This window comes from Amblyomma americanum, chromosome 1 (genome assembly GCF_052857255.1).
Source record: "Amblyomma americanum isolate KBUSLIRL-KWMA chromosome 1, ASM5285725v1, whole genome shotgun sequence".
Classification (NCBI taxonomy): Eukaryota; Metazoa; Arthropoda; class Arachnida; order Ixodida; family Ixodidae; genus Amblyomma; species Amblyomma americanum.
Window position 1 is genome coordinate 535,514,272 of NC_135497.1, and position 24,325 is coordinate 535,538,596.

Sequence of the window (24,325 nt, forward strand, 5' to 3'; positions counted from 1 at the left end):
CTACTGAGGAAACTAAACGACGGAAATCATCGACAACGCGCGCTGAACACAATCGCAAACTCTCAAATGATCTAAAGCAAGCAAATAGGACTTCAAAACACAAATATACAAATGTTACCCTTAGCGACTTCATCAAAACTGAGTCCGAAAAATTTTGGAGATATCTGAACTCTCTAAAGCACAAAGCCATGTACCTCCGCATGAGGCTTTAAAGAGAGCTAATGACTTCAATCTGTATTTTCAATCGGTTTTCACTCTTGACGACAATTCTGTGCCTCACCGAGATTCCCAAATAGGTGACTGTGGCCTAGACCTGCCCGAACTAACACTAAATGAATCAGGAATCTTCACGCGAAGAAATATAGTGGCCCAGATAACGTTCCGAATACGTTCCTCAAAAGATACGCAGAGTAGGTATAGAAATCTTTGCTCCTTGTTTATAAGAAGTCTCTGGAAAACGCAGAAGTGCAGAAAGACTGGAAAATGGCTAAAGTTGTCTCTGTTGATAAACCTGGAGACACTGCAAATGTATCTAACTGTAGCTCTGTTTCACTCATCTGTGTTGCTGCATCCACGATATTTGAACATATCAATCGTAAGCGCATCGTAAGATTCTGTGAAGAAAATTATCTACTCAATTCTAACCAACACGGCTTTAGGAAAGGGCTATCAACAACTCAACTGCTGGAAACGATCCACGATCTCGCATCCGCACTGTACAAACGCAGCCAGGTTGATGTCTTACTTGTTGATTTCTCAAAAGCGTTCGATCGTGTATAGTTCTTAAAATTGATATTTGAGCTTCAACACGTGCTTCTCTGTGATAAAAATACAAACTGGATACAAAATTGTCTTTCAGACAGCTACCAGTATGTACAAGATGACCACGCATAGCACCATGTCAAAGTAATGTCTGGCGTACTGCAACGAATGATATTAGCACCCATATTATTTTTACTTTACAACAACGATCTAACATTCAATACCGTATCCCTCTCCCGACACCAAGCTACTGGCATACCGTTCTGTCGTCCTCCCTGTGCTCGAGTACAACATACTGTGCTGACTTCCGCGCACACAGAAATGCACAAATAAGATAGAAAGCGTTCAGCGGGAAGCAGTAAAATTTATTTTTAACAATTATCAACGTAACGACTCGCCAACTCAACTCTTAAACAAGGCAAATCTTTCCATTATTAGTAACCGTGCCAGAACCTCGCGCCTTAAATTCTTCTTTCTCCTCTTAAACGGTGCTCCAATAATCTATTCGGAATTCTACCTAGTTCCTTCATCAAAACGAAATACCAGAACGAAACACTCACAGCACTTAACAGAGTATAAATATTTAATACTGACACCTTTCGTTATTCATTTTTTCCGCAAGCGATTAGGGAATGCAATATGTTACCTGGAAATGTTGTTAACTCTGAATCTCTAAGCAGTTTTCTTTGTAACCTGTCATAATTGTTTATATGAACTTTTTAGTCAAGCACTGCACGTACTTTTTTTGAAGAAATGTTTTTCCTCACTGTGCTTTCTATTGTGTTATTTAATATCGCGGCATGTATTTTGAAACTGTCTCCCATGATTCTCTTTTTTACAATGTTATTTCAGTTGTGTGAACTTTCTTTGTGAATCTTTTTCTTTGTGATGCACCTAAAAAAGAAAACCAAGCTCTCCCCATTCCTGCAATGGCCTCGAAAGAGGCTAGCAGTATGTTCAAAATAAAATAAAATAAAAAAATCGACCAAGAAAGTGGCCTAACAAAACAAATCAGGCGCATTCCCACTAAAAAACTAAAAAAAACTTTTTTTGCAATAATAGTACCTGTAGACAAGATTTCCAGGGCATTGTCAATTTGGTGCACCAGTGACTTACTGCACGCTTCACAAAGAGAAAAACTGTCATGGTAGCGACTTAAAAGTAAACGGAGAGATGCGTTATTAGGCTTATCAAGCGATTGTGCAGTTTTTGCGTTAAAATGAGCCGGTGTTAATTACAAGGATGATCATAGGTACGAATCAGGTTATTTTCCGTTCACGTACACCGTGTTATTGCATCTTTCAGTCGAAAATATAGGCGAGCCGCCCATTCGGTTTCATTCTGACGTCACGTTTACATTGCCAAGCAATTGTTTCTGGGCTTATACTCACCAGCAGTAGCCGCAGTTTAATGCCACTATGCCAGTGTGTGTTGTTACACTAAGCTCGTCTTTACGTACCTGCGTCTCAAGTGGAACATAAAGCTTGAATTACCATGAAGCATTTTTATTGGAGTACAAAATGCTCACAAGTACATTTCAGGAAATTAAGTATTTTAAATACTCCACACTTCTTCTGTCGGCCTTGAGGCAAATCCAGTCTGCTCAAAGTAGTTGACGATAAGAATGAACAGCTCCAATACTTAAAAGCTTCTATGATTATGTACCGGGATAAAAGATCCCTCTTTTGGTATTTACTTTGAGCGCGATTTTGACAGCACATTTCAAACACAATCCGTTGCCGCGATGACTCCCATTGGTGTGGGTCGCTGCTGCTGGCGGTTAGTTTTCATTCATTCCGGGCACAGCTTTTGCATATCATTTAAACCTGGCGTACATTGTAATTTCACTCCTGGATGTCCACATCTATTTGACATGCCGCGCAGAACGGACTGCTGTTTCTTTGTTGTTTTTCTTAGGTTCAGTTTTTTATTGAGCTACTAAACTATAGAGCTTAACGAGGGCCTCGGGTTTTGCAGTCGTGATGCCATAGGTAATGATAACAATAATAATTGGTCTTTTGGGGGGAAAGGAAATGGCGCAGTATCTGTCTCATATATCGTTGGACACCTGAACCGCGCCGTAAGGGAAGGGATGAAGGAGGGAGTGAAAGAAGAGAAATAGGTGCCGTAGTGGAGGGCTCCGGCATAATTTCGACCACCTGGGGATCTTTAACGTGCACTGACATCGCACAGCACACGGGCGCATTAGCGTTTTGCCTCCATAAAAACGCAGCCGCCGCGGTCGGGTTCGAACCCGGGAACTCCGGATCAGTAGTCGAGCGCCCTAACCACTGAGCCACCGCGGCGGGTTGCCATATGTTGCATAAGAGGGTTTCCGCACAGCTCCTGCCCACACCACTCGATTTTGTTCCTACTTGACACGCGCGGTTATACAGGACGTACTACGTCCGCGCTATAGATGAGGGCGACGCTGACGAACACTCTCACAGTTAGCTTAGACGCAAACACAAATACCTCTGAAAATATAAGATTCGACAGCCGCCGCTGCACATCAGTTGGTAGAGCAGCACAAGCGAAATTCGGATGTCGTGGGTTCGGATGCCATCGGCGGCATGTGGTTTTTTCTCATACTTTCTGTCACTTATCATTCAGGAATAAAATAATTACACTATAAATTTTTTATTGATGCACCGTGTATAGTGATAAAAATAACAACCCCTGATGTTCCTTGTCTATCTTCATGGGTAGGAAGTAGAGGAGACGAAAGAGGTGGTGAGTAAGCGTCGATATATCCGTGGATGCGTGTCCATGTATTGCGATGAATAGAGTATTCACTGAAGCTTTTCCTTCAACAAATTTCTTGGTGGCAGCGCGCTTGACAATACTTTCTCGGATGCTAGTTGGTACATATTATCGTAAAAATACTTAGCGCCAAAACAGACAGCACATAGTAAGAGAGACGGGACAAGTGGAGATGAGTTGGGAGAAGAGTTGCGCGTCGCAATTCGCCGCTTTGTCATAAGGCCATGTCTTCAGTATCATTGTCCTCTGAAGGTGTGAGGCAGCTTCCAAGTGCAGGATTCTTGGACAAAAATTTTGAATGTTGCAATATTGTAAAGCACTGTCTAGAAATCTTTGCGTTAATGGTACGTTCTTCTGACGCGTAGCAAAAACTTTCTTTTAAAGTCGGTTCATTGCTCGCATGGAGTAGTTAAGACTGACAAAGGAGACCAATGGGGAACGTTTTTGACAATGAAAAAAGCTTTATTAGCAAAAATAGTCGAGCCTGCCGCGAGGAGATCTGCGGATATATTGATTTTTATAATGAATGCTTACAATATAGGAAAAAAATGCGTTCGTAAAGTATTTCTCGTTTAAAAATAAGTTTGTCAGCAATTTATGTGTAAGATGCGCCTCAACAATCTCCCGGGCAAGTAGCCAGACCTCGAGCCGCGGGATTCTTGCAAATGAATATCGCAAGGATGGCAGAAGCGAAGCTGAAGCGAAGAGCTAATCTTGCGATTCGGGAGCTTACGGGTGAAGCACAAAGGAAGGTGGCATGTATCTCCTACATGCGCGCCGTATCACGTCGGCTCAGAAAGATAGCAGTGCAACATTACGTGCTAATGACACTCTGAACAGAAGGTCGGTAGATTTTGCGCGGCGGTACGACAAGAGGCTAGATAGGCCTTCATCCCAAGGGGGTTGACGATGTTGCCCAGTCAAGCATGCCATCGCCCGAATTCGCTGCTTTCAAGAAAGGAGTGCTGCATAAAGTGCCTTTATCCTGCGGAAAGATCTCTTTTGGCCAGGCGGGAAGGTGCATAAACGTGCCTCTAAAAGAGCACCAAATTTCTCTAGATGAAAAAGTTCGGCTTGTTCAAATCTTTTGCTACGCTGCCGGGAGTGCCAGAAACGTGAGAATCGCACATGCACGCAGGACCTGCATAGCACCATGATTTTGTACAATCACAGCAGCCACACCTGCGGGAAAATCTTTGAGGCGGAATGCATCACCAAGACAGCGGACACGCGCTTGGCCAATCCTAGGGAGCTAGCGTATCCGGAAAAGCGCCTCTCGTTTTCAAAGTAGCCGTGCCGTCGTTTTTTTTTTACTTTTGTTTTCCTTGTTTATGCATGTGGGCTAATGCTGGGGAATTGTGGGCCTTTTATTTTAAATTGCTTTCTTATTACCGGTTGTTATCCGAGTATACTTCTGTATTCTCACTTTCACACAGGAGTGTCTATGTACTAACGTGTCTTTCTCGTGCAGAGAGACCGCAGATCATCGGCCCCGACTCCCCAGTTCGTCTATCTGCGGTTCTGGGCGAATCGGTCCAGCTGCAGTGTTCTGCCACGGGAACGCCGACTCCCATCCTGTCATGGTCGAATGACGGTCGTGCCCTGGAGGCGTTCAACGCAACCGAATCCGTGACCCTGGAGGTGGTAAGAGAAGAGGACGCCGGTATTTACGCCTGCACGGCCGCCAACCAGGCTGGAGTGACGACGCGGGAGATGGTGCTCACAGTGCTGGGTACGCTGGTTGCCGATACCACTGCAGCTGTCGTCCGAGTGCAGAACCAGAATTTGCTTTTCTGACGCCGGCAGTTTAAACCACATAAATTTTATTTTTAACCTCAGGTCAGAACGGAAATGCTATATTTTCAAATGTTTTAGGAGCGGTGATGTTGGTCGATTAAATCTTCCGACCACGTCAGTCAAGCAGGGCTCACTACGAGCAATCGTTACCAACCCTTCTTCAGAATAAAATGCTGCACTGGACGTTTATTTTCATTCGATATTAGCCTTAGATTCACAAAGAGGTCCAGACAAACAAGACAAAACATTAACTAGAAAAAGGTAAAAATTTCCCGGTTTCTTCGTTAAGCACAACCGATATGGCCGTTCAGCAGTCATCATCATCATCATCAGCCTTACTACACCCACTGCAGGGCAAAGGCCTCTCCAATGTCTCTCCAATTAACCCTATCCTTTGCCAACTGCATCCACCCTTTGCCTGCAAACTTCTTAATCTCATCCGCCCACCTAACCTTCTGCCGCCCCCTGCTACGCTTACTTTCTCTTGGAATCCACTCCGTTACCCTTAATGACCAGCGGTTATCCTGCCTTCGCATTACATGCCCTGCCCAAGCCCATTTCTTTCTCTTGATTTCGACTAGGATGTCATTAACCCGTGTTTGTTCCCTCACCCACTCTGCCCGCTTCCGATCTCTTAACGTTACACCTACCATTTTTCTTTCCATGGCTCGCTGCGTTGTCCTTAACTTAAGCTGAACTCTTTTCGTTAGCCTCCACGTTTCTGCCCCGTAGGTGAGTACCGGTAAGATTATGCTGTTGAACACTTTCCTCTTGAGGGAAATTGGTAAACTGCCACTCATGATCTGCGAGAATTTGCCATATGCGCTCCACCCCATTCTTATCCTTCTAGTTATCTCCCTCTCATGATCCGGATCAGCTGTCACTACCTGCCCTAAGTAGACGTATTCCGTCACAATTTCTAGGCTCTCGCTGCCAATTGTGAACTGTTGTTCCCTTGCTAGGCTGTTGAACATTACCTTGGTTTTCTGCATGTTAATTTTTAGACCCATCGATCTGCTCTGCCTGTCTAACTCATTGTACATGATCTGCAGTTCACCTCCTGAGTGACTCAGCAAGGCAATGTCATCAGCAAATCGCAGATTATTTAGGTAGTCTCCATTTATTCTTATTCCAAACTGTTCCCATTTCAGGCCTCGAAATACCTCCTGTAAACATGCGGTGAACAGCATTGGCGAGATCGTGTCTCCTTGCCTGACGCCCTTCCTTATTGGAATTTTATTGCTGACTTTATGGAGGACTATAGTAGCTGTGCAGTTGCTATATATATCTTCCAGTATTTTGAGATAAGGCTCTTCTACCCCCTGATTACGCAATGCCTGTATGACTGCTGAGGTTTCCACTGAGTCGAATGCTTTCTCGTAATCAATCAAAGTTATATATAGAGGTTGGTTATATTCTGCGCATTTCTCTATCACCTGATTGATAGTGTTAATATGATCTATTGTGGAATATCCTTTGCGAAAGCCTGCCTGATCATTTGGTTGATTCAAGTCTAACGTTGCCCTGACTCTATTAGCGATTACCTTAGTAAATACTTTGTAGGCAACGGATAGTAAGCTGATCGGCCTGTAATTTTTCAAGTTCTTGGCGTCTCCCTTCTTATGAATTAAGATAATGTTTGCATTCTTCCAAGCTTCTGGTACAGTCGTGGTAATAAGGCATTGCGTGTACAGGGTGGCTAGTTTTTCTAGCACGATGTGTCCTCTATCCTTCAACAGATCTGTTGTTACCTGATCCTCCCCAGCTGCTTTTCCCCTTTTCATTGCTTCTAAGGCTTTCTTTACTTCATCTTTCGTTACTGGCGGGATGACGCATTGCTGTGCACTGCTGTCTTTCTCATTAACGCTCTGATTACATTGGCTAGTGAACAGGTCCGTGTAGAACTCTTCGGCTACGTTAACTATCTTATCCATATTGCTAATGACATTGCCCTGCTTGTCTCTTAATGCATACATCTGGTTTTTACCTACGCCTAGTTTCCTCTTCACTGTTTTTAGGCTACCTCCGTTCTTTATAGCATGCTCGATTATCTCCATATTAAACTTCCTTATATCGGCTACCTTGCGCTTATTTATTAACTTTGATAGCTCCGTTAGTTCTATTCTATCGGTAGGGTTAGATTCGGTTAGGGTTCAGCAGTACTGTTTTCTAAGTGCGACCTAAGAAAACTGTGATGGCCCGCACAAGTCAAATGTATTCATCAGCTTTGAGCATATGTTTAAATGGGTGCTTCACAAGGTTGGCGGGCGTGGCTCGACGGCTTCTTCGCTGAAAATGTACTAATAAATCAAAGCGATTCGTCTATGACACACATTCTGCACGGCATCTCGCGCACCTCCGAAGAGTGCTTGCAGCCTTCCACAACTTCGGAACCGCTTCCATCTCTCTGGTCGTAGCAGATGCATGACAGCCTCCCAGTAGAATTTCAAAAGGTCGTTCGTTTCTTCGAGGATGGTTCACAAACCATTCCTCTAGTGTCGTTCGGCTTGGAAGATGAACAGGAGGCGAGCTTGTAGATGATGACAGCAGAGCATATATTTACAGCATAGACATACAGAGAGTTAAACTGGAAAAAGCAGAACTGAATTTACAAAAGAACAAACTTTGCGCTACTTTACTCATCGACCCGGCAGGTTAGAGCCTAAGTAGCATCACGTTACATGCTAAGCAGGGAGCCCGAGCTCAGACTGGACTGGACTGTATCCGTTTACATGCGCTTTTAAGCACTTTTAACAAAGGACTAAGGGCGGTCTTTTTCAGTGACCCGCCCTAAGCATCAATTCTCCAATAAAAAATAACATGAGAGATGGGGACAACCCATTGGGTTGGGCTTAGCCTCGAACCCAGGGTCTTGTTAACAACACAAACTAAATAAAAAACAAATACGCCCCCACTCTCTCTCAAGTGAAAGTATCCACACGCTCTCCCTTCGGAGCTAATCCTTGCCTCAGGCATACCGCCACCCATCATCGGTCCGCGTCGCCCGTCAGCAAGAGGAGGGGTCGAAAGGGCCCACGATGCTGCCGCGCTACCGACGGCGAGACACAGCTAATAAGCATGAAGGGGTTTGTCTGTCGCTCCGGGAAACCAGATTAAGGATCGCCCCTGTCTTCCCACATTCTTGGTGAGCACTGCCTGTCCGCCATGACAGGTGTCCGTCATGGCCCTCCTGGGAATACGCTTTTGTTCACGAGCCGCGGCGGGACGCTGCGGGTGCCTTCCCGGCGATAGCCCACGTCGTTAAGGCGGAACCGCATGGCGCGATTTCAGGCACGATTGACGCGCGGATGGTGGGACGCGCGCGTCATTTTGACGCGTGCCCAGTATGATCCGTCACGAAATCGCGCCGCCGCGTGCTCCTACTCGGAGCAGAAAAAAACGCCTCACGCGGCGCGTCCGCCAATCAGAGTTCAGGTAAGTCACGTGGCCTTTGGTCACGTGGCATTTTGGGTTTGTGGTTTTGCCACCAGATGGCCTTGCTCTCTGCGCATCTCGACGGAACCTCTTTGGTGCAATTTTTTTTCTCGGCTGAACTTGCGCGTGCGTCAAAGAAAACACGTGCTACCGTGATTTCGTTCGCGAATCGTGTTCACCTGAAATGGACAAAGCAACCTTCAACTAGGCCCTAATAACTTAAGTGGAGAAGCGTCGCGTCCTGTGGGACGTACGCGACCGCAACTACAAAAACAACATGAAACGTGGCCATGCTTGGAGAACTATATAGCAGATGCCCTCAGCGTAGACGGTATGCACCAAATCTGAATCTGTGCACACGTGATGTGGCTGCCCTGCTTGTTCTATGTATGTACATTCGCCTCGACAAGCATGTGAACTTGGCATGTTTACCCGCCGTTTTCGTATTTATCTCGCTGGCAGAGAGCATGCCGCCGCGACGCGAAAGCGCCGCTCCCTTTTTTCGTGCGGGTGCTCGCGCGTCGGCGGCAACGCGGGCGTTCGCCGCGCGTCGCGTTTTTCGCTCGCGGAAAACGCGCCATGCGGTTCCAGCTTTAGGGGGGCGGGCGGGGGGGGGGGGGGGTGGTCCGTGCGTCAAGCGACCATTTTCGTTCCCCATATGTACTCGGGGGCTCTCGCTTAAGCCCGTTTCACATGCAAGCGAACCGCTCGCGAACTCCGCCGCCGCGGCGCATACACCCTCTCTCAAGCGGCGGAGGAAGCCCCAGCGGCTGGAGCGGCGAGGTTCGGGCAAGTTGGAAATTTTCGCGGCGGCGACGCGGCAGCACCGCATCTCAACCAATGACCGCCCGGCAAGGGTGGCTAGACTGGCCCGGCGCTGCCACGCGAGTTTGTACGCCGCACGTACGAACTTTTGTTTAGGAAAGAAATTATATAAAGCGCTGTTAATGCTAAAAACGCAATCAAACTGTTTTTCAAGCACTTCTTGAAGAATCATTTATTTTGCACTCTTACAGATTTTAGCAGTTGGATTTTTGGTATTCTTCTGCTTTGTCTTTTTTACTTCCTGCCATACCCAGTAATTCTGGACAAAATCTTTTTTTCAAGGGGAAAGAGTTTATGAACGCAATTTCTTAATATATTGAAAGATTTCACTATAACTATCAATATATCCGCGGGTCGCCGCTCGGCAGGCTTACCCTTTTTTTGCTGCTAAAGTTTTTGCTTTGGTCCAGAACGTTCCGCATTGGTTTTCTAAGGCTGTCTTAAGTACCCGATGCGAGCGATGGAAAAACTTGAAGGAAATTTTGCGACGCATAGGAAGAATGCACCATTTCCTTCAATAATTTCATATGAATACCTTTCAAAATCCAGTTGTTCAAAATTTTTTGTCCAAGAAAGCTTGACATGAATTGCTCAGCCTAATAGGCTTCATTATTTTTCTTCCATTGACATAAATGCTACATATCATGGATTATGTATTTTGCTTATTGTCCGTTTCTGTTATTTCCTTTGGGTGTTATTTTTGCTGCAGATGTTTGCTTTCATTACTTCAACACAACGAATGGCTTTTATGATAAGATTCACCTAATTACTCGCTATTATTTGCGTAGACTTGAGTTATTTTGGCGCTTTGAGTATATTTTCTCTGCCCTGCCCAGCATATGAAGTTATTCTTATCCACTTTATAGCAGGAGGTTCCCCTGACAGTGTAACATTGTAATCTCCTTTGTATTGTTTATTACCCACTTAACACATATAATGAAGTGTAAAGAAACCTGGAACTTCACCGCTAAGGCGAACGCAAGCGACGACCAAATGAAAATGCGCAGCCCTTGACTGGATCCTGACCTGGGAACTCGCGATGCCGACATGGAAGTGGCAAACCACGATGGTGCCACTCGGGCGGATGAGCGTGAGTTAAACGCCTACACGTTCGGCTTTGCATGTTCGGTTGTCGGCAGATACTGCGATTTTCAGTTGTAGCTGTACGCTTAACTGCCTTATTTTTAGGTACAGCCGTACGGCTAAAACGGTAACGCGTTGCCATCGCAAGTGTTATCGCACTTCCCTTGCCACAAATTCTTGTACGGAAGTAGTTACCGTAGTTAGCGTATTTATTTATTTAGGTGTACTGTCAGCCCAAATAGGGTCTCAATAGGAGTGATTTCGTACAGACTAATATGAGAGCGGAAAGGAGACACAACAGTGCAATGAAATGGAAACAACACACGGTGCAAATTTACGTCAGTATGAGTGGTTTCTTAAAGCGCAATTTTAAAACAGAATTCGAACAAAGTAGGGCAAACACTGTGCACAAAAAACACAGTGCAGAATAACTCATTAGTGCATTCATACAAACTAAGGTAGAACAAGAGAAACAAAACAAAGCAGAATAGTGCGAAAAAAGAACATTGCAAAACACCTCATTGTTGAACAGATGAACATTATTAAATATATCACTTATATATGAAGACTTCGCTCGCTGCTTTTATGGCAGCTATCTACAGTCGCGCAATTTTAACTGATCAATGGATATTTAAAGCCACCCTTCGACAACGCTTCAGCTTTAGCGTACGACGTACACTAGCGGCCATTGTACGGTTTAACCTACCACTGTGTCAAAACTCTCTAATATCAAAGGAAGGCGGCACCAGGTGATCAGCTAGCTCTGAAAATTCGCAACGTTTTACGTCGCCTACGTCCAAAAAGTGCTTTTTTTACTACATACAGTGAGTCCCATCAGGGAATGTAAAAGGAAGCGCTATGAATGGTACATACTGCAAATCGGATGTGTTGCACACTTTGATAAGTACAACAACCTAAACAACAACATATGGCAAAAATAGTTACAAAATCGGTTAGAGAGTAAAAGAACTAGGACAACTTTGAGATACAAATAATAGGCTACACATACGATAACAAGGATACCAAAAAAGAAATTCGGCTGCCGTCAGGGCTGTAATTTCAGTCGAGGCACAAACAACATGGTAAAATCACAGTACAGAAAAAGGAAATATGGAAAATGAGAATATTTACTGGGAAACACATAGGAAAAGAAATAAATTCGCTGAAATAATTTATTTCAGCGAATTTAGGAGAACCCCGAAGATGGAGTCGGTTTCAGTTAAGGAGTAATTACCTGTTAGCATTCATATTAATGAAGCTGAAGTGTTGCGATCAGGCGGATGCTAGTAATTACTCCATATATGAAATGTTGTCAACCTTAGGGGTTTGCTCTAAATTCTTGGAGCTAACATCGCTCCTACTTCAAGTTGTTAATCCGTTATCTTTATACTCTAACCAGAAAAGGGTAAAGACAGAGTAAGCTGCCCTTTAGCGCTCTCCCGTTCATGAAAGGCTGTCCGCTAGGGGACAGCTTATTCCATTGTTACTCCCATACAGATGTATTCGTGTATGGAGTGTACCATCTGCTAGCCGTCCTGGTTTGCTCACTGAAGTCGAATCACTGGACAAGTTGTCCCGCATGGACGTAAAGTCACCACAAAACGCCCACCTGAATTATTGTCGCGCGATGAGCCTACATATATACAAATCAGCGCATAAGCGTGCGCAAGAGTAAGAAACTAGCAGAGCTAAGCTTACGGTCTTAGCGCATATATCAGCGAATGGTTATTGGCGTCAGCGATCGAGTGCTCCCCTGGAGTGGCAGTCCCGTTTTGGCGTCTATAAGCTCACTCGGCCTTCTTCCGCTTGCGGCCTTCGCTTTCCCGGCACAGTCCACGGACTCCAGGCTAAGAAATAAGCGCTCGGTGAGCATTACGATGCAGACGCCGTCGTCGCTGCAACGCCGCCACTTTCGCTGTTCATGGCACACCGATGGTATAAACGCGGGCGGACCGATACATGGGAAGCGCGGGAAACAGTTGCGTTGAACTTTTCCGGCGAATTTTCCTCGTCGCGGCCTTTTCCAAAACGGCCTATATTGCAGCAGGGACTGCACCTTCGCTGCAGCAGCTTTCTCTGCAAAAACGACCTCCAAAACAGCTGCGCACAATCACTACCCAGTTTTTTACCCTCGTTGCTGCATTTCCAGACGGCGACTGCGAGCCCATCGCCGGCGTCTCCCACTTTCAAAAGTGAAGCGAGAGTTAATTGAATTGATTGCCTTCAATTTGAATGTTATCGGAAAACCGCCGGGTGGCACAGGCCTATCTCCATTCAGCTCAACGACAATTCACTCAATGGACATTGAAACTGCCCGTGTGAGAGATGTATAAGTTATACTTGCTCAGGTTAACGCGGTGTTTGCGCCATGCACACCCTGGTGTACGCCTGTGTAATGTAAAGTGTAAAGATGAATATCTTTATAAAACAATTCCAGGAGGCCTTCAGACACAGCTGTGTTATTCATACTGACGTAAAAATTATTCTGCTCCGTTTATTTCTCTTTCAATCGCAGAACTTCCTCGGTTAAGAGACACTGAAATGAATTAATTTATTTATCTAACAATACTGCAAACTCTCTTGAGAACATCCTTGCAGACAGTGATGAAGAAAATCATACGTTAAAGAAAACAACAATATCAACAAACACTGAACACATCAGCATAAAACGGTCCGTACGCAGAGGTCATCGTCACGAGTATGTTCGAATTAAGGCAGGCCACTTTGTTGCACAATGCACATTGTACATTGACAATATATCTCATAATTCATTGGCAATATATCTCACAGTTGCTATATAGCTTCGTTTTCCAGGTGCTTGTTTGTATTTTTCTTTCCTGATATCGACTTGTGCTTGCTGTATCTCAAATTATAGACTCAGCTACTATTTTTTCGTACGTGTTTCTAGGAGGTTTCAGTCACAGGAACAGGCATTCCGTGATTGAATAAGCACTTTCTATAAGCAGCAACTAAAACGTACTGTCTCTCTAAATTCTTTCTAATTCGTTTGATTTGGTTTATTTGATTTAACGTCCCAAAGTGACTCCGGCTATGAGAGACGCCGTAGTGAACGGCTCCGGAAATTTGTGCTACCTGGCGCTCTTTACCGTGCACTGACATCGCATAGTGCACAGCCTCTAGCATTTCGCCCCCATCGAAATGCGACCACCACGGCCGGGATCGAGCCCGCGTCCTTCGGTTCATCAGCCGAGCGCCATAACCACTGAGTCACCGCTGCAGCTCTGACTGCTTTTAAATCATTCTTACGATAGATTTTTACCACAGAGAAGTATTCAGGCACTAACCTTAGCAACGTTCTGTAAGGAATTAGTCTTGCATCGCGTGTAGCATGCTCCAGTTTTTTTAGTCAGGAAACATAACCTCCGGTACGCTTTCGGAGACAGTCGTCTATTGAAAATTCCTAAACCTTTTAAATGGACACTGAGGAGAAATTGAAGTTGGCTTGTATCCATAGAATAGCAGCTCCTGATCACAAAAACGCCACTCTTCCTGAAAACAAAGCTCTTGTAATGTAGAAATTAGTAAGAACCAAAATACAGGCATCGCCGCCACAGGCCAATCTCGCAAGTACAAGCGTGATGACTTCCTAGGACAAGAGGCGCCACCTTGGAGGAATTTTCTTTACTTCATGGACGTCACGAATCTCTGAGGCTTGCAAAGGAAGGTTGCACACCGCACCGCTAGCAGTCAGAAATCACGGAGTCTGCGTTACGTCACGATTCACGTCACTCCTTTCTGTGACGTCATAAGAGTTGCCGTGGCGTCATAAGAGTTCCCTGAGTTTGAATCAGAGGGGCGGGAAAAACTTTTTCAACTTCGAATCCAAGTTTCTTTGAAATAAATGCATCGTTCGCGCCTGGACAAGCGGCAACAAAACCATGAAATGCCGAACTATCAGATTTTGCTAACAAAAAAATTCATAGAGTTCTCCTCAGTGTCCCTTTAACTGTCCTGCGTTCAACAAACACTTGCCACCAATAAAATAATAAAACAAAATCGCATCAGTCGGCTGTCTCGAATCAATTGCCATTTTGAAATTGTTAGTTGCCTGGGATTTATTGTGAATAACAAAGCGCGTTTCCACTAGGCGTCTCTTTGTTTCTTGCGGCACACTGCCCGGTGATAAGCTTGGGTATCAGGACCGAGGTCTTCACCGCATGACGATGAACTCTGCAGACGACGGAGGGAAGCCGTCAGGAGGGTTGGTAAACTTGAATGTTTATTTACATATTTACAACAGAAGCAGGGAGACCAAAAGTCAGAGATGAAGTGCCGTGAAACCAGCCAAATCGCGGCTTAAATGCAGTGGATATTCCCTGCACCTAGCTAGGGAAACCGGTGGCTGATCAAGCGTCCAATGGGCAGACACACTCTTCATAGTCTCTTCCCTAACCCCGTGACCGCTCCGCCCTCACAAACACGTGCACAGGCGATAAGGAATCCTGGCGCCTTGAGGTCCTGGAATGCTGTTTCCGACGGGTTGACCAGGTGCATAAGGTCGTTGGCTTTGCAGGCGGTGATCCCCTCCGTGGGAAAGATGCGTCCTGACGGCCCCGTAAATTCCAGAGGGTAATATGAATCAGCCGTGTCCGCCCCCGCTTTGTCTGGCCGCGCAGGTGCAAGCGAGCGAGGAGGGTCCGGCGCCTTTGTTCGGGTCTTTCTGCCGGTCCACGTGAGGGCGCAGTTCGGGAGAAATACCGCATTCCATACTCCGGACGAAGGGATGAGAGGCCTTCCGTCACAGCTCCCCGTCGCCAGGAGCCGTTACTAATCCTCTTCTCAGGACGACAGCACCTTTGGTCAAACATAGTTCGATGGCGCCTGCCGGGCTCGTCTGTTCCCGCTGTCGGGGCCTCCGATCACAACAATCCGTCCGCCGCCAAGAAGACGTCACGAAGTGGTTGCAGCTGGTCGGTGCACCACGAATGGGCGTCAGAGTCCTAGTCGGCCTCGTAGTAGTCAGCCCACTTGACCTGCACAGCTGGCAAGGGTCCTCAACGGAGCATTAGCGATCAGATCTGAGCTCAGCCCCTACCTCCGGCTAGGCAGTACGCGGCCAGCCTCAGAACATTGCCAGGTCTTTAATACGGAGCAATATGGCTGCAAATTTTGGATGACTTAACCCTCGCCAACAGCTCACGCCCGGAAGTCTGCTGAACCAAAACTAGTTCCTCTTTTTGTTTTTCCTTTTTTCGCAAAGACATGCGTCGAATCCTCGGGTGGCTCCTGGGAACTTTACAGTGCAAGGGTGATGGACAGGGCCGCTTCCTCCTCTCTCTCTTTCTTGCATGTTGTGTCCCCCTCCGACACCCGCGCGTTCTGTGGCGCTCTTTTGTGTGGCAGCTGCGCGCCCTTCTGCGCAGCACGCATAACCTGTCTCGCGACAACTCCTGTCGTGGTCCCACAATGGAACAGGTGGCTTTCGGCCTGGACGCTTAGTTGGTTGGTACTGCACGCGACGCCTTTCTGATTTCCTGTGCCGAGGCGAAGATGTCGGGCCGTTACACTGCTGATTAGTTTTCACACTTCCGGTGCTTTTGACCCGCACATCTTTCTTTGCCTGCAGCCGCCTTCGGGAAACTACCATTGTTGATTTTCCCTTTCTGTCATCAGTTCTCACGGTGCCGTCGCTTGTTGTTAAGCTGCCGGCCTTCGCCCCAACACCAGCAGCCGACGTAGCATTTAGCAAATGCTTGTCGCGTTCTCTGTTTTTCTCGCGCAGCGAAGCCACTCGCGCTTTGCTCTCAGTACCCGGTGACGGTTTCCCTGACGAGCCGGTCGCTGCTCTTTCTTCTAAACAAGGTAGCTCATTTTCTTGCGGTCGGTCACTAGCCGCTGTGATTTCTTCATCACTGAGCTTCTCTTTGTTTCGATGCAGCGCTGAGCCGCATTCTGCGCTTACAATCGAACTGTCAGCGGGCTCTATCCGTGGGCCACTACCCGTCGGCAACTCAAAACAGTCTGCCCGCATTTGCATCTCCGCAGAGCGTAACACTTCTCTGTCCATAATTCTGGATATCGGAGCAGCGTCATTGCCATTCCGGGTTACAGTGACATCGCACTTTTCAACTAACGCTGCGCTTTGTCTGGGCGCTTCAACGCTGCTGTCAAGTGACTCTGCGTTACGCTCTTCGTCGGAAAGCTCTCTTTCCGTGCGGTGACATACAAGTTCGCCGCAGTCTTTCTGGTGCGGAATCTGTGCCTCATTTGCCATAGCGGCATCTGTATCAGTGCTAGAACCGGCCCTTTCTTTGCTCTTACGAGCAACAATTGCGTCCCTAGCTGACCAAGCGGGGTTCGTGGGCTGGTCGCTGACACTCTGATGGGAGCGCGGCCCGCTGCCGTCACTACGATCTTTAGAGTGCGCCTCTGTACGTATGCCGAAAAAGTGGAAGAGGGCTCTTTTGCCATTTCGTAGTTGTCGGCATCCTCGTCGGACAGCCGCGCTAATACGGCGCCGACATCACAGGGGAGGATGGCCGTCAACATCCGTGGCCAGTCGCCCTGGTCTACCTGCTCATCTGCGCAAATGTTTTCAAAATTTGCGAGAAAATTTCCAAAATTTTCTCCTCTTCTAAAAATTCTCAGACGCGCTCTCGCTCTTTTCCATCTGAGCAATTTAACTTTACGCCTGAGCTCTTCCAGTTCTCGTTCGCGTTGCTTCTCTATCTCTGCGTGGCTTGCCACTGTGTTCGGCACCTCTAGCCTAGTGCGTCCTGCCTGTGCGGCCTGAGCTATCTGTAGATCGAGCCGTTTTTTCTCGATCTCTCTTTCATGCTCTTCGCGCTTCCTCTCGTGCTCTTCGCGCTTCCTTTCGTGCTCCCTTTCCTTCTCCAACTCCTCCATAATTAGCTCCCAACATTCTACTATCTCCTCCGCGTCCGCACCGAAATCCTCAATTGCCCTAATCAATTCAGGTTTTCTACGGATCGACCCACAATCAATGCCCAATTCCCCGCATACGAGAACTAGGTCTGGTTTGCGCAGCTTCTTCCAGTCCATGACTATGTAAGCAACGGCAAGTCTCTACTCACGTGGTCAGAGGAGCCTCGGCTGCCTCTTATACCAACCTTCGATTACCTAGGCTAACAATTTTCCAAAGTTGTAAAACCTGGCAATGCTCCAAGAGAAAGACCGCGCACTTACCATACCAGAGTCAGGACCAGGCGCAGACCATCCCAACGCTGCCAACCAGTTGATATGCTTGGGTATCGGGACCGAGGTCTTCACCGCATGACGATGAACTCTGCATACGATGGAGGGAAGCCTTCAGGAGGGTTGGTAAACTTGAAGGTTTATTTACATATTTACAACAGAAGCAGGGAGACCAAAAGTCAGAGATAAAGTGCCGTGAAACCAGCCAAATCGCGGCTTAAATACAGTGGATATTCCCTAGGCACCTAGCTAGGGAAACCGGTGGCTGATCAAGCGTCCAATGGGCAGACACACTCTTCATAGTCTCTTCCCTAACCCCGTGGCCGCTCCGCCCTCACAAACACGTGCACAGGCGATAAGGAATCCTGGCGCCTTGAGGTCCTGGAATGCTGTTTCCGACGGGTTGACCAGGAGCATAAGATCGTTGGCTTTGCAGGCGGTGATCCCCTCCGTGGGAAAGATGCGTCCTGACGGCCCCGTGAATTCCAGAGGGTAAGATGAATCAGCCGTGTCCGCCCCCGCTTTGTCTGGCCGCGGAGGTGCAAGCGAGCGCGGAGGGTCCGGCGCCTTTGTTCGGGTCTTTCTGCCGGTCCACGTGAGGGCGCAGTTCGGGAGAAATACCGCATTCCATACTCCGGACGAAGGGATGAGAGGCCTTCCGTCACAGCTCACCGTCGCCAGGAGCCGTTCCTAATCCTCTTCTCAGGACGACAGCACCTTTGGTCAAACATAGTTCAATGGCGCCTGCCGGGCTCGTCTGTTCCCGCTGTCGGGGCCTCCGATCACAACACCGGTAAAAGGCTTGGCACTGACTACTAAATTAAGGCATTTGCAAGTCCACCTGTCTTCCGTACCCGGCGGTGCAGTAAGTGGTCTTCGGACAGTAAACTCATGAGCAATGAAAAATATACTTTTTTGGGCCTCTTTTTTTTGTGTGGTAATATGCTCCGTAACACTACTCATGGTCGGGCGCTTTTTATTGTTTCGGAGTGAATTTTGTAATGAAATGTAAAAGCAATGACATTTCATATATTCAGCTATGAAGAGTACCTAGCACGGCTTCAGTTCTACTTGCAGTCGTTTAAGCTTATTGATATGTTGTGATGCGCAATTAGGCAAGGAATTTCAGCGCAAAACTTTAGCTCCCCTGTACGTTGGAAATTGAAATAAGCCCAATATTTTCTGCACCGTAGTCCTTTGCGCTCAGGTTTGCTTTCAATTTTTTTCTTCTATCACAGGAAGCCAGGCGATATGCCTTACCATTGCCGTATGCATGAACAATAAAGGGAAAACAACCAGAGGCACCATATATTATACAAAAAAAATTTCCACCGCATCCTGCGGTGACAGGTCCTGCTCCTGGGCCTGATGATTATCTTCGTTATTCGTGCGCAGTCTTCTATTTATGAAACTGCTGAATCAGCCGCTGCACTTGTGCTACGGAGACCCCTCTAGAGGCTAGTCGCTACTGGCCTCTAATAATGCGTTTCCCACTCTTCCTGCTTATTTGCTGCATGCAACTGCTGGGCTGTGCCTTCAAGTCGTTGTTTTGATTTGGCAAGCGCTAATGTTTGTTTAAGTTGTCTTTTTAAAACCAAGTTAAACAGGCATGCGCCGCTCATGTGGGCTGCTGTATACCGTATACGTTAGGGCGACCTCTTCCACTTCCTTCCCCCCAGTGCCGCCACAGATCCGTCGTCAGGCAGGCAGCAACCTGACGGAGGTAGTGGCCGGCCGACCGGCGGTGCTCGAGTGCGCTGCCGACGGCTTCCCGCGGCCGCGCGTCTCCTGGTCGGGACCAGCGCCGTTGGCAGATGCGGTGACCTGGACAGCGCACGGCGCCGTACGGATCGCGAGAGTCGGCAAGGAGCACGCCGGCAACTACACGTGCACGGCCACCAACGAGGCCGGCTCTGACACCATGTCCGTGCAGCTCTCCGTGCTCAGTGAGTGCGCGCATGGGCATGAGAGGAGATCGCCAAACCCGCAATTAGTCGCATGGAAGCGCCATATATTTCATTGAAGAGATACGAACTTGCGCCAAGAAGACGGGACACAACAAAGGAACACACACGACTTGTATACACAGGCGCTGTACATGTAATGTGTGTTTCCTTCTTTGTGTCTCGTCTTCTTCGGGCAAGTACGTACCCTTTAAAAGATGAACGAACTTGCCCAAATAAGAGTATTTATTACTCGAACATATTTTTCAGAACCCAGTCAGCGTGCTGATCGTCGTAATTGTCTGTAATTGATGCTCTTATCTTTTATTGTACTTGCAGTGTCCTTGGTGATTTTTTTTCTCTACTTGCCCTACTCTTGCAATAGCCTCATGGAGGTTGCGATGCAGGTACATAAATTTATAAATGAATAAATAATAAATTCCTAATATACAAAATAATCATTATAGTAGTAATAAATAGTGATCAATAAATAAGTAAATAAAATAAAGTGGCATCATCGCCAGCACAGTTGCATCAACTGCAAGACAAAGGCCTCCCAAAATTACTGCCAATTGACCCTGTCGAGCTCGAGCTGTTACCATCCACAATTTTTCTGCTCCCTTCTGACCTTGACTCTCTCGCGCCCCATGTTAGGTTTACCGTCTTTAGGAATACGTTTTTTACCTTTGGATTACATGCACATGTCGATTTTTTATATTGATTTCACCCAGGATATAATTCACTCAAGTTCGTTCCGAGAACGATTCTGCTCTCATCCTATCTAAGTTAACCGCGTAAATTTTTTTTGCAGAGCTTTTTGCATTGTAAGCAATTTAATTTCAAGCCTTTTCGTTTGCTTTAGAGTTTCTGCCTCGTTGGCGACTGCTGGCAAGACACAATTGTCACATACGCTCTTTTTGAGTGGTACTAAATATTAAATAATTGGTTTTTTGAGGAAAGGAAATGGCGCAGTATCTGTCTCGTATACTTTGGACACCTGAAACGCGCCGTAAGGGAAGGGATAAAAAGAAACCCCTATTCATTTCCTGATATCACCTCCCAGCTGCACTCCAATAACTTTCTCCTGGCAATTTCAATCTCACGGCCACGATCTGTGATCATCGCCTGGCTAATATGGGTCTATTCCCTTATTTCCTTCAAATACTTTGCTTCGTATTTAAAATGCAGTTTGGTTCGCAAACACAGTATAATCACTTCAGTTTTTAACATACAGGTGTCCTGCTTTGAGTGTTCACCTCCTCAATGATACGCTGAAATTCTTCCCCTGTGCTTCTCAGTAGGGTATTGTCATCAGCGAATTGCAGATTGCTGAGGTATCCTCCATCTGCTTTCATCTTTAGCATTTCCTTATCTAACCCTCCAAGCTTTCGCGAAACTCGGGGCATCCTGCATCAAAAAGGAGGCTCGTTTATCGACGACAGCACTAAAACAGGCCATCCTAGAATATTTGCATGAAAAACACTGACACCGACTGCACGTATACAACGATGGCTCAGTGACCCCTTCCAGTTCCTTGAACTCTGTAGTCAGCCTCGTAAGGACCATAGTTAAGAAAGGGAAAACATTACACCTGACTTCATCCACCGGTGCAGAACTTACTGCTATTCGTGTCGCCATTGAGCATATCAGTGAAGAAACACCCCAGCAATGGTCGGTTTTCACTGATTCAAAGGCAGCCCCCCAAGCGTTACAATCTGCTTTTCGTCATGGGTCCCATGAACAACTTGTCGCGGAAATCCGAGAGCTCCACCACACAGCCATCAACAAAGGGCACAATATTGTTTACCAATGGCTGCCAGGACACAGCGGCATCACAGGCAACCACCGCGCGGATGAGGCCGCGCGAACAGCTCACCATGAGGGTGATTGTGTGTCCATCCCCATCTCGAGAGTCTACGCATGTGGTAGACTGAGACGACTGTCGCACATCACGCTTGCCGCGTGGAATTCAGACCAATTCTCGCATTCGCGTTTCGAAACCTTGGACCCAGATCTGAAGCTTCGGATTCCATCCGGCCTACCACGACGTGAAGCAACTTTATTGTATCCCCTCTGTCTTGGTGTAGATTTCACCAAGCACTACTCCTTCTTAATAGGTATGGCTGACAGCCCTGCATTTGCCGTCTGTGGGTGTGATGAGACTATAGCCCACATTTTTTGTGAGCGCCCTGCCTACGGCGCCGAAAGTCAGTCTCTCTGCCGTGCACTGGAACATCTTTATGGTACTTCATAAGCATTTTGCGCTGTGCAAGATTCCCACTTAATCGCTTTAGAATATTCGTGATTCAATACGTTGTGCCTTGTAGGGAAGGCAACGTTGCGGTCACGTCATCAGCTCTGACGGCTTTGACATCACGTGAAAAATCCTTGGAGGACGGAGCTTGTTCTTGTCACGTTACCTAGCAGACAGCGTACAGGGTTTCAATGGAGCTGTGCCTCTGCAGGTCAACTTTGCGCAGCCATGAGTGCAGTGGGACGCAGTATCTAAGGAGGAGACGGTTGGACATTCTTTCGTTTTGGCAATAGCTGCGCCAATGTCCAGTATATAAGTGCGGAAGCACTTCTAGCTTATCCGCAGCGATTTCGACAGTGTATCACGCAAAGAAAGTGGAACCTCAGCCAGACACAGTAAGGGAAAGGCTGTGCACGGCAATGGGTCAAGCAAAGCTCAATTTTGGGGATGGCCCTGCAGGGTAAGGATGGCAACATATGGTATGGCATATAAGGCATGCCGCAAACATGTTTAGGACCAGCCGAAATGCAACCTTGGAATAACCTTGGACAATTCGAAGACGTGTAAGACACCAAGAAAAGCTCAACTAGCGGATTGCCTTGCAGGGTTATAATGGCAGCATGATTTTACACAAAAGTTTATAGGAGATTTACGCTTAAATTAAGTGGCCTATGACATTATTCGTTGCCTCTGATCAAAATTAGGAGCCGATTTTATACATTTGTCAATTCGCCGGCAGCGCGTAGCTAGTCGGGCGTGAACATATCGACGCGTACTCGAACGACAAAACAGAGGCGGCAAATTTTTTATCCGCCTACGCCTGTGTTGCTCAAGCACGTAGTCCATTCGCGAAGAAGCGCTTTAATTAATTTATCGGCAAATCATGGCCATGGACACTCAATGCGGTCCATCTACGCACCTCGATCGCTCGTTCCTTGGCGAACCAAGTGCACTAAAAGAACCCTACACCGATTGCTGCTTAGTTTTCTACGGGATTAGAGTTTTTCGCGCGCTCAGTTATTTTGAGAAGGAAGACAGAGCTCTCTTGACCTTGTAGTTGTTGCACGGTGCCACGAACTGTTTTCTACTAATATCGTGCGATCGCCTCGGCATGTTATACGCGTTAAAGCGCCTTTCTGAAAAAAAACCATGTGTAAAAACTGGGGTGCGAATGTTTTATTTTTTCAGATTCGGGTATCGTTCGGAGAATCGATGTCCGCGACGACTAAAATCTGTTAAAGAAGTGCACAACCTAGCAATTTTACCTTGCGCATTTCAAAGTTACAAAAATACGCAAGTGCTGGAAGCGCTTCAGGGCGACTTATTTTATTATCACTGTGGCATGCTGCAACAGCTCTCTTGGCTACAAAGCCATTTATCCACGTTTGGGAGCAAGGCAATCAAGTGTTGGAAGCATCCAACGCATGTGAATTTGAAACCTGCACACACAGCTTGACCAGCATATCGCGTCCATAAACCTACTGCTGTATAGACCAGATCCTTTTACCCTCGCACGCAGGCTGCGGGAGCACTGCTACTCTCGACACCAGTCGCCATCTGTCAGCGCGCGCAGCCCGATAGACTATGGGTCGCGCCGGCACCGCGGGTAGAACGCGTAATTACGTGTTGTTTGCTTCCGTCGTTGACGTGCTCCATCAGCTAACGCATGCATGTGTGTGTGCTGTGCATCATTGCTCACATATTCCCTCTACCAGACAGTACTGTGGTTATCTTACGCGCATTGTGACTCGTTAAAATGGCATCAGAGGGTAGTCGAAAAGGTAGGGTGCGGACTGCAAACCGGCACTTATAAGCAGATTTCTGCGCTAGCGTGTCCTTTGTGGCCGTCTTCTATGTGTGCTACTATCTATGATAATTTTACGGATCAGAATGTAGACTTAATTATTGGACTCGATGGTGTGCAAGCGGTAACCGGATAGGCCAGCTGTGTACTGAAGCTTGTCTAGGCGAAGCGAGTGTTTTCGGTCACTAATTTGTGTTCGGCATGCATGCGCTGAGCGTGCTATTGTTCCCATTAAACACATTTCGTGTACCGGAATGTAAGCACGACCGCTACAAATTTAAGTTGCTATTTCCGCATGTATGTAAGAGAGGTCGGCGGGGTAAAAGACTGACCATGGTATCTCTCTGCTATTCGCAGCTGCCTGAGTCACTGCGGAATGTACACGATTTTATTACATTCCATTTTACTTGGCCGAAAGGCTACGTGGCGCTGTCACATCCGCCGAGAACTTCCGAATAAAATGAACGCGACTTCAGGCCTCAA

At 46.9% G+C, this 24,325-nt stretch overlaps 1 protein-coding gene across 1 annotated transcript in view; it reads left to right on the forward strand.

Moving 5' to 3' along the window:
• LOC144129205 (hemicentin-1-like) overlaps positions 1 to 24,325 on the forward strand; it is a 414,526-nt gene that overhangs the window by 214,826 nt on the left and 175,375 nt on the right. Inside the window, exons 18-19 of the mRNA XM_077663195.1 lie at positions 4,997 to 5,257; positions 19,521 to 19,787. Coding sequence (XP_077519321.1) covers positions 4,997 to 5,257; positions 19,521 to 19,787 — 528 coding nt within the window. The remainder of the gene's footprint in view (positions 1 to 4,996; positions 5,258 to 19,520; positions 19,788 to 24,325) is intronic.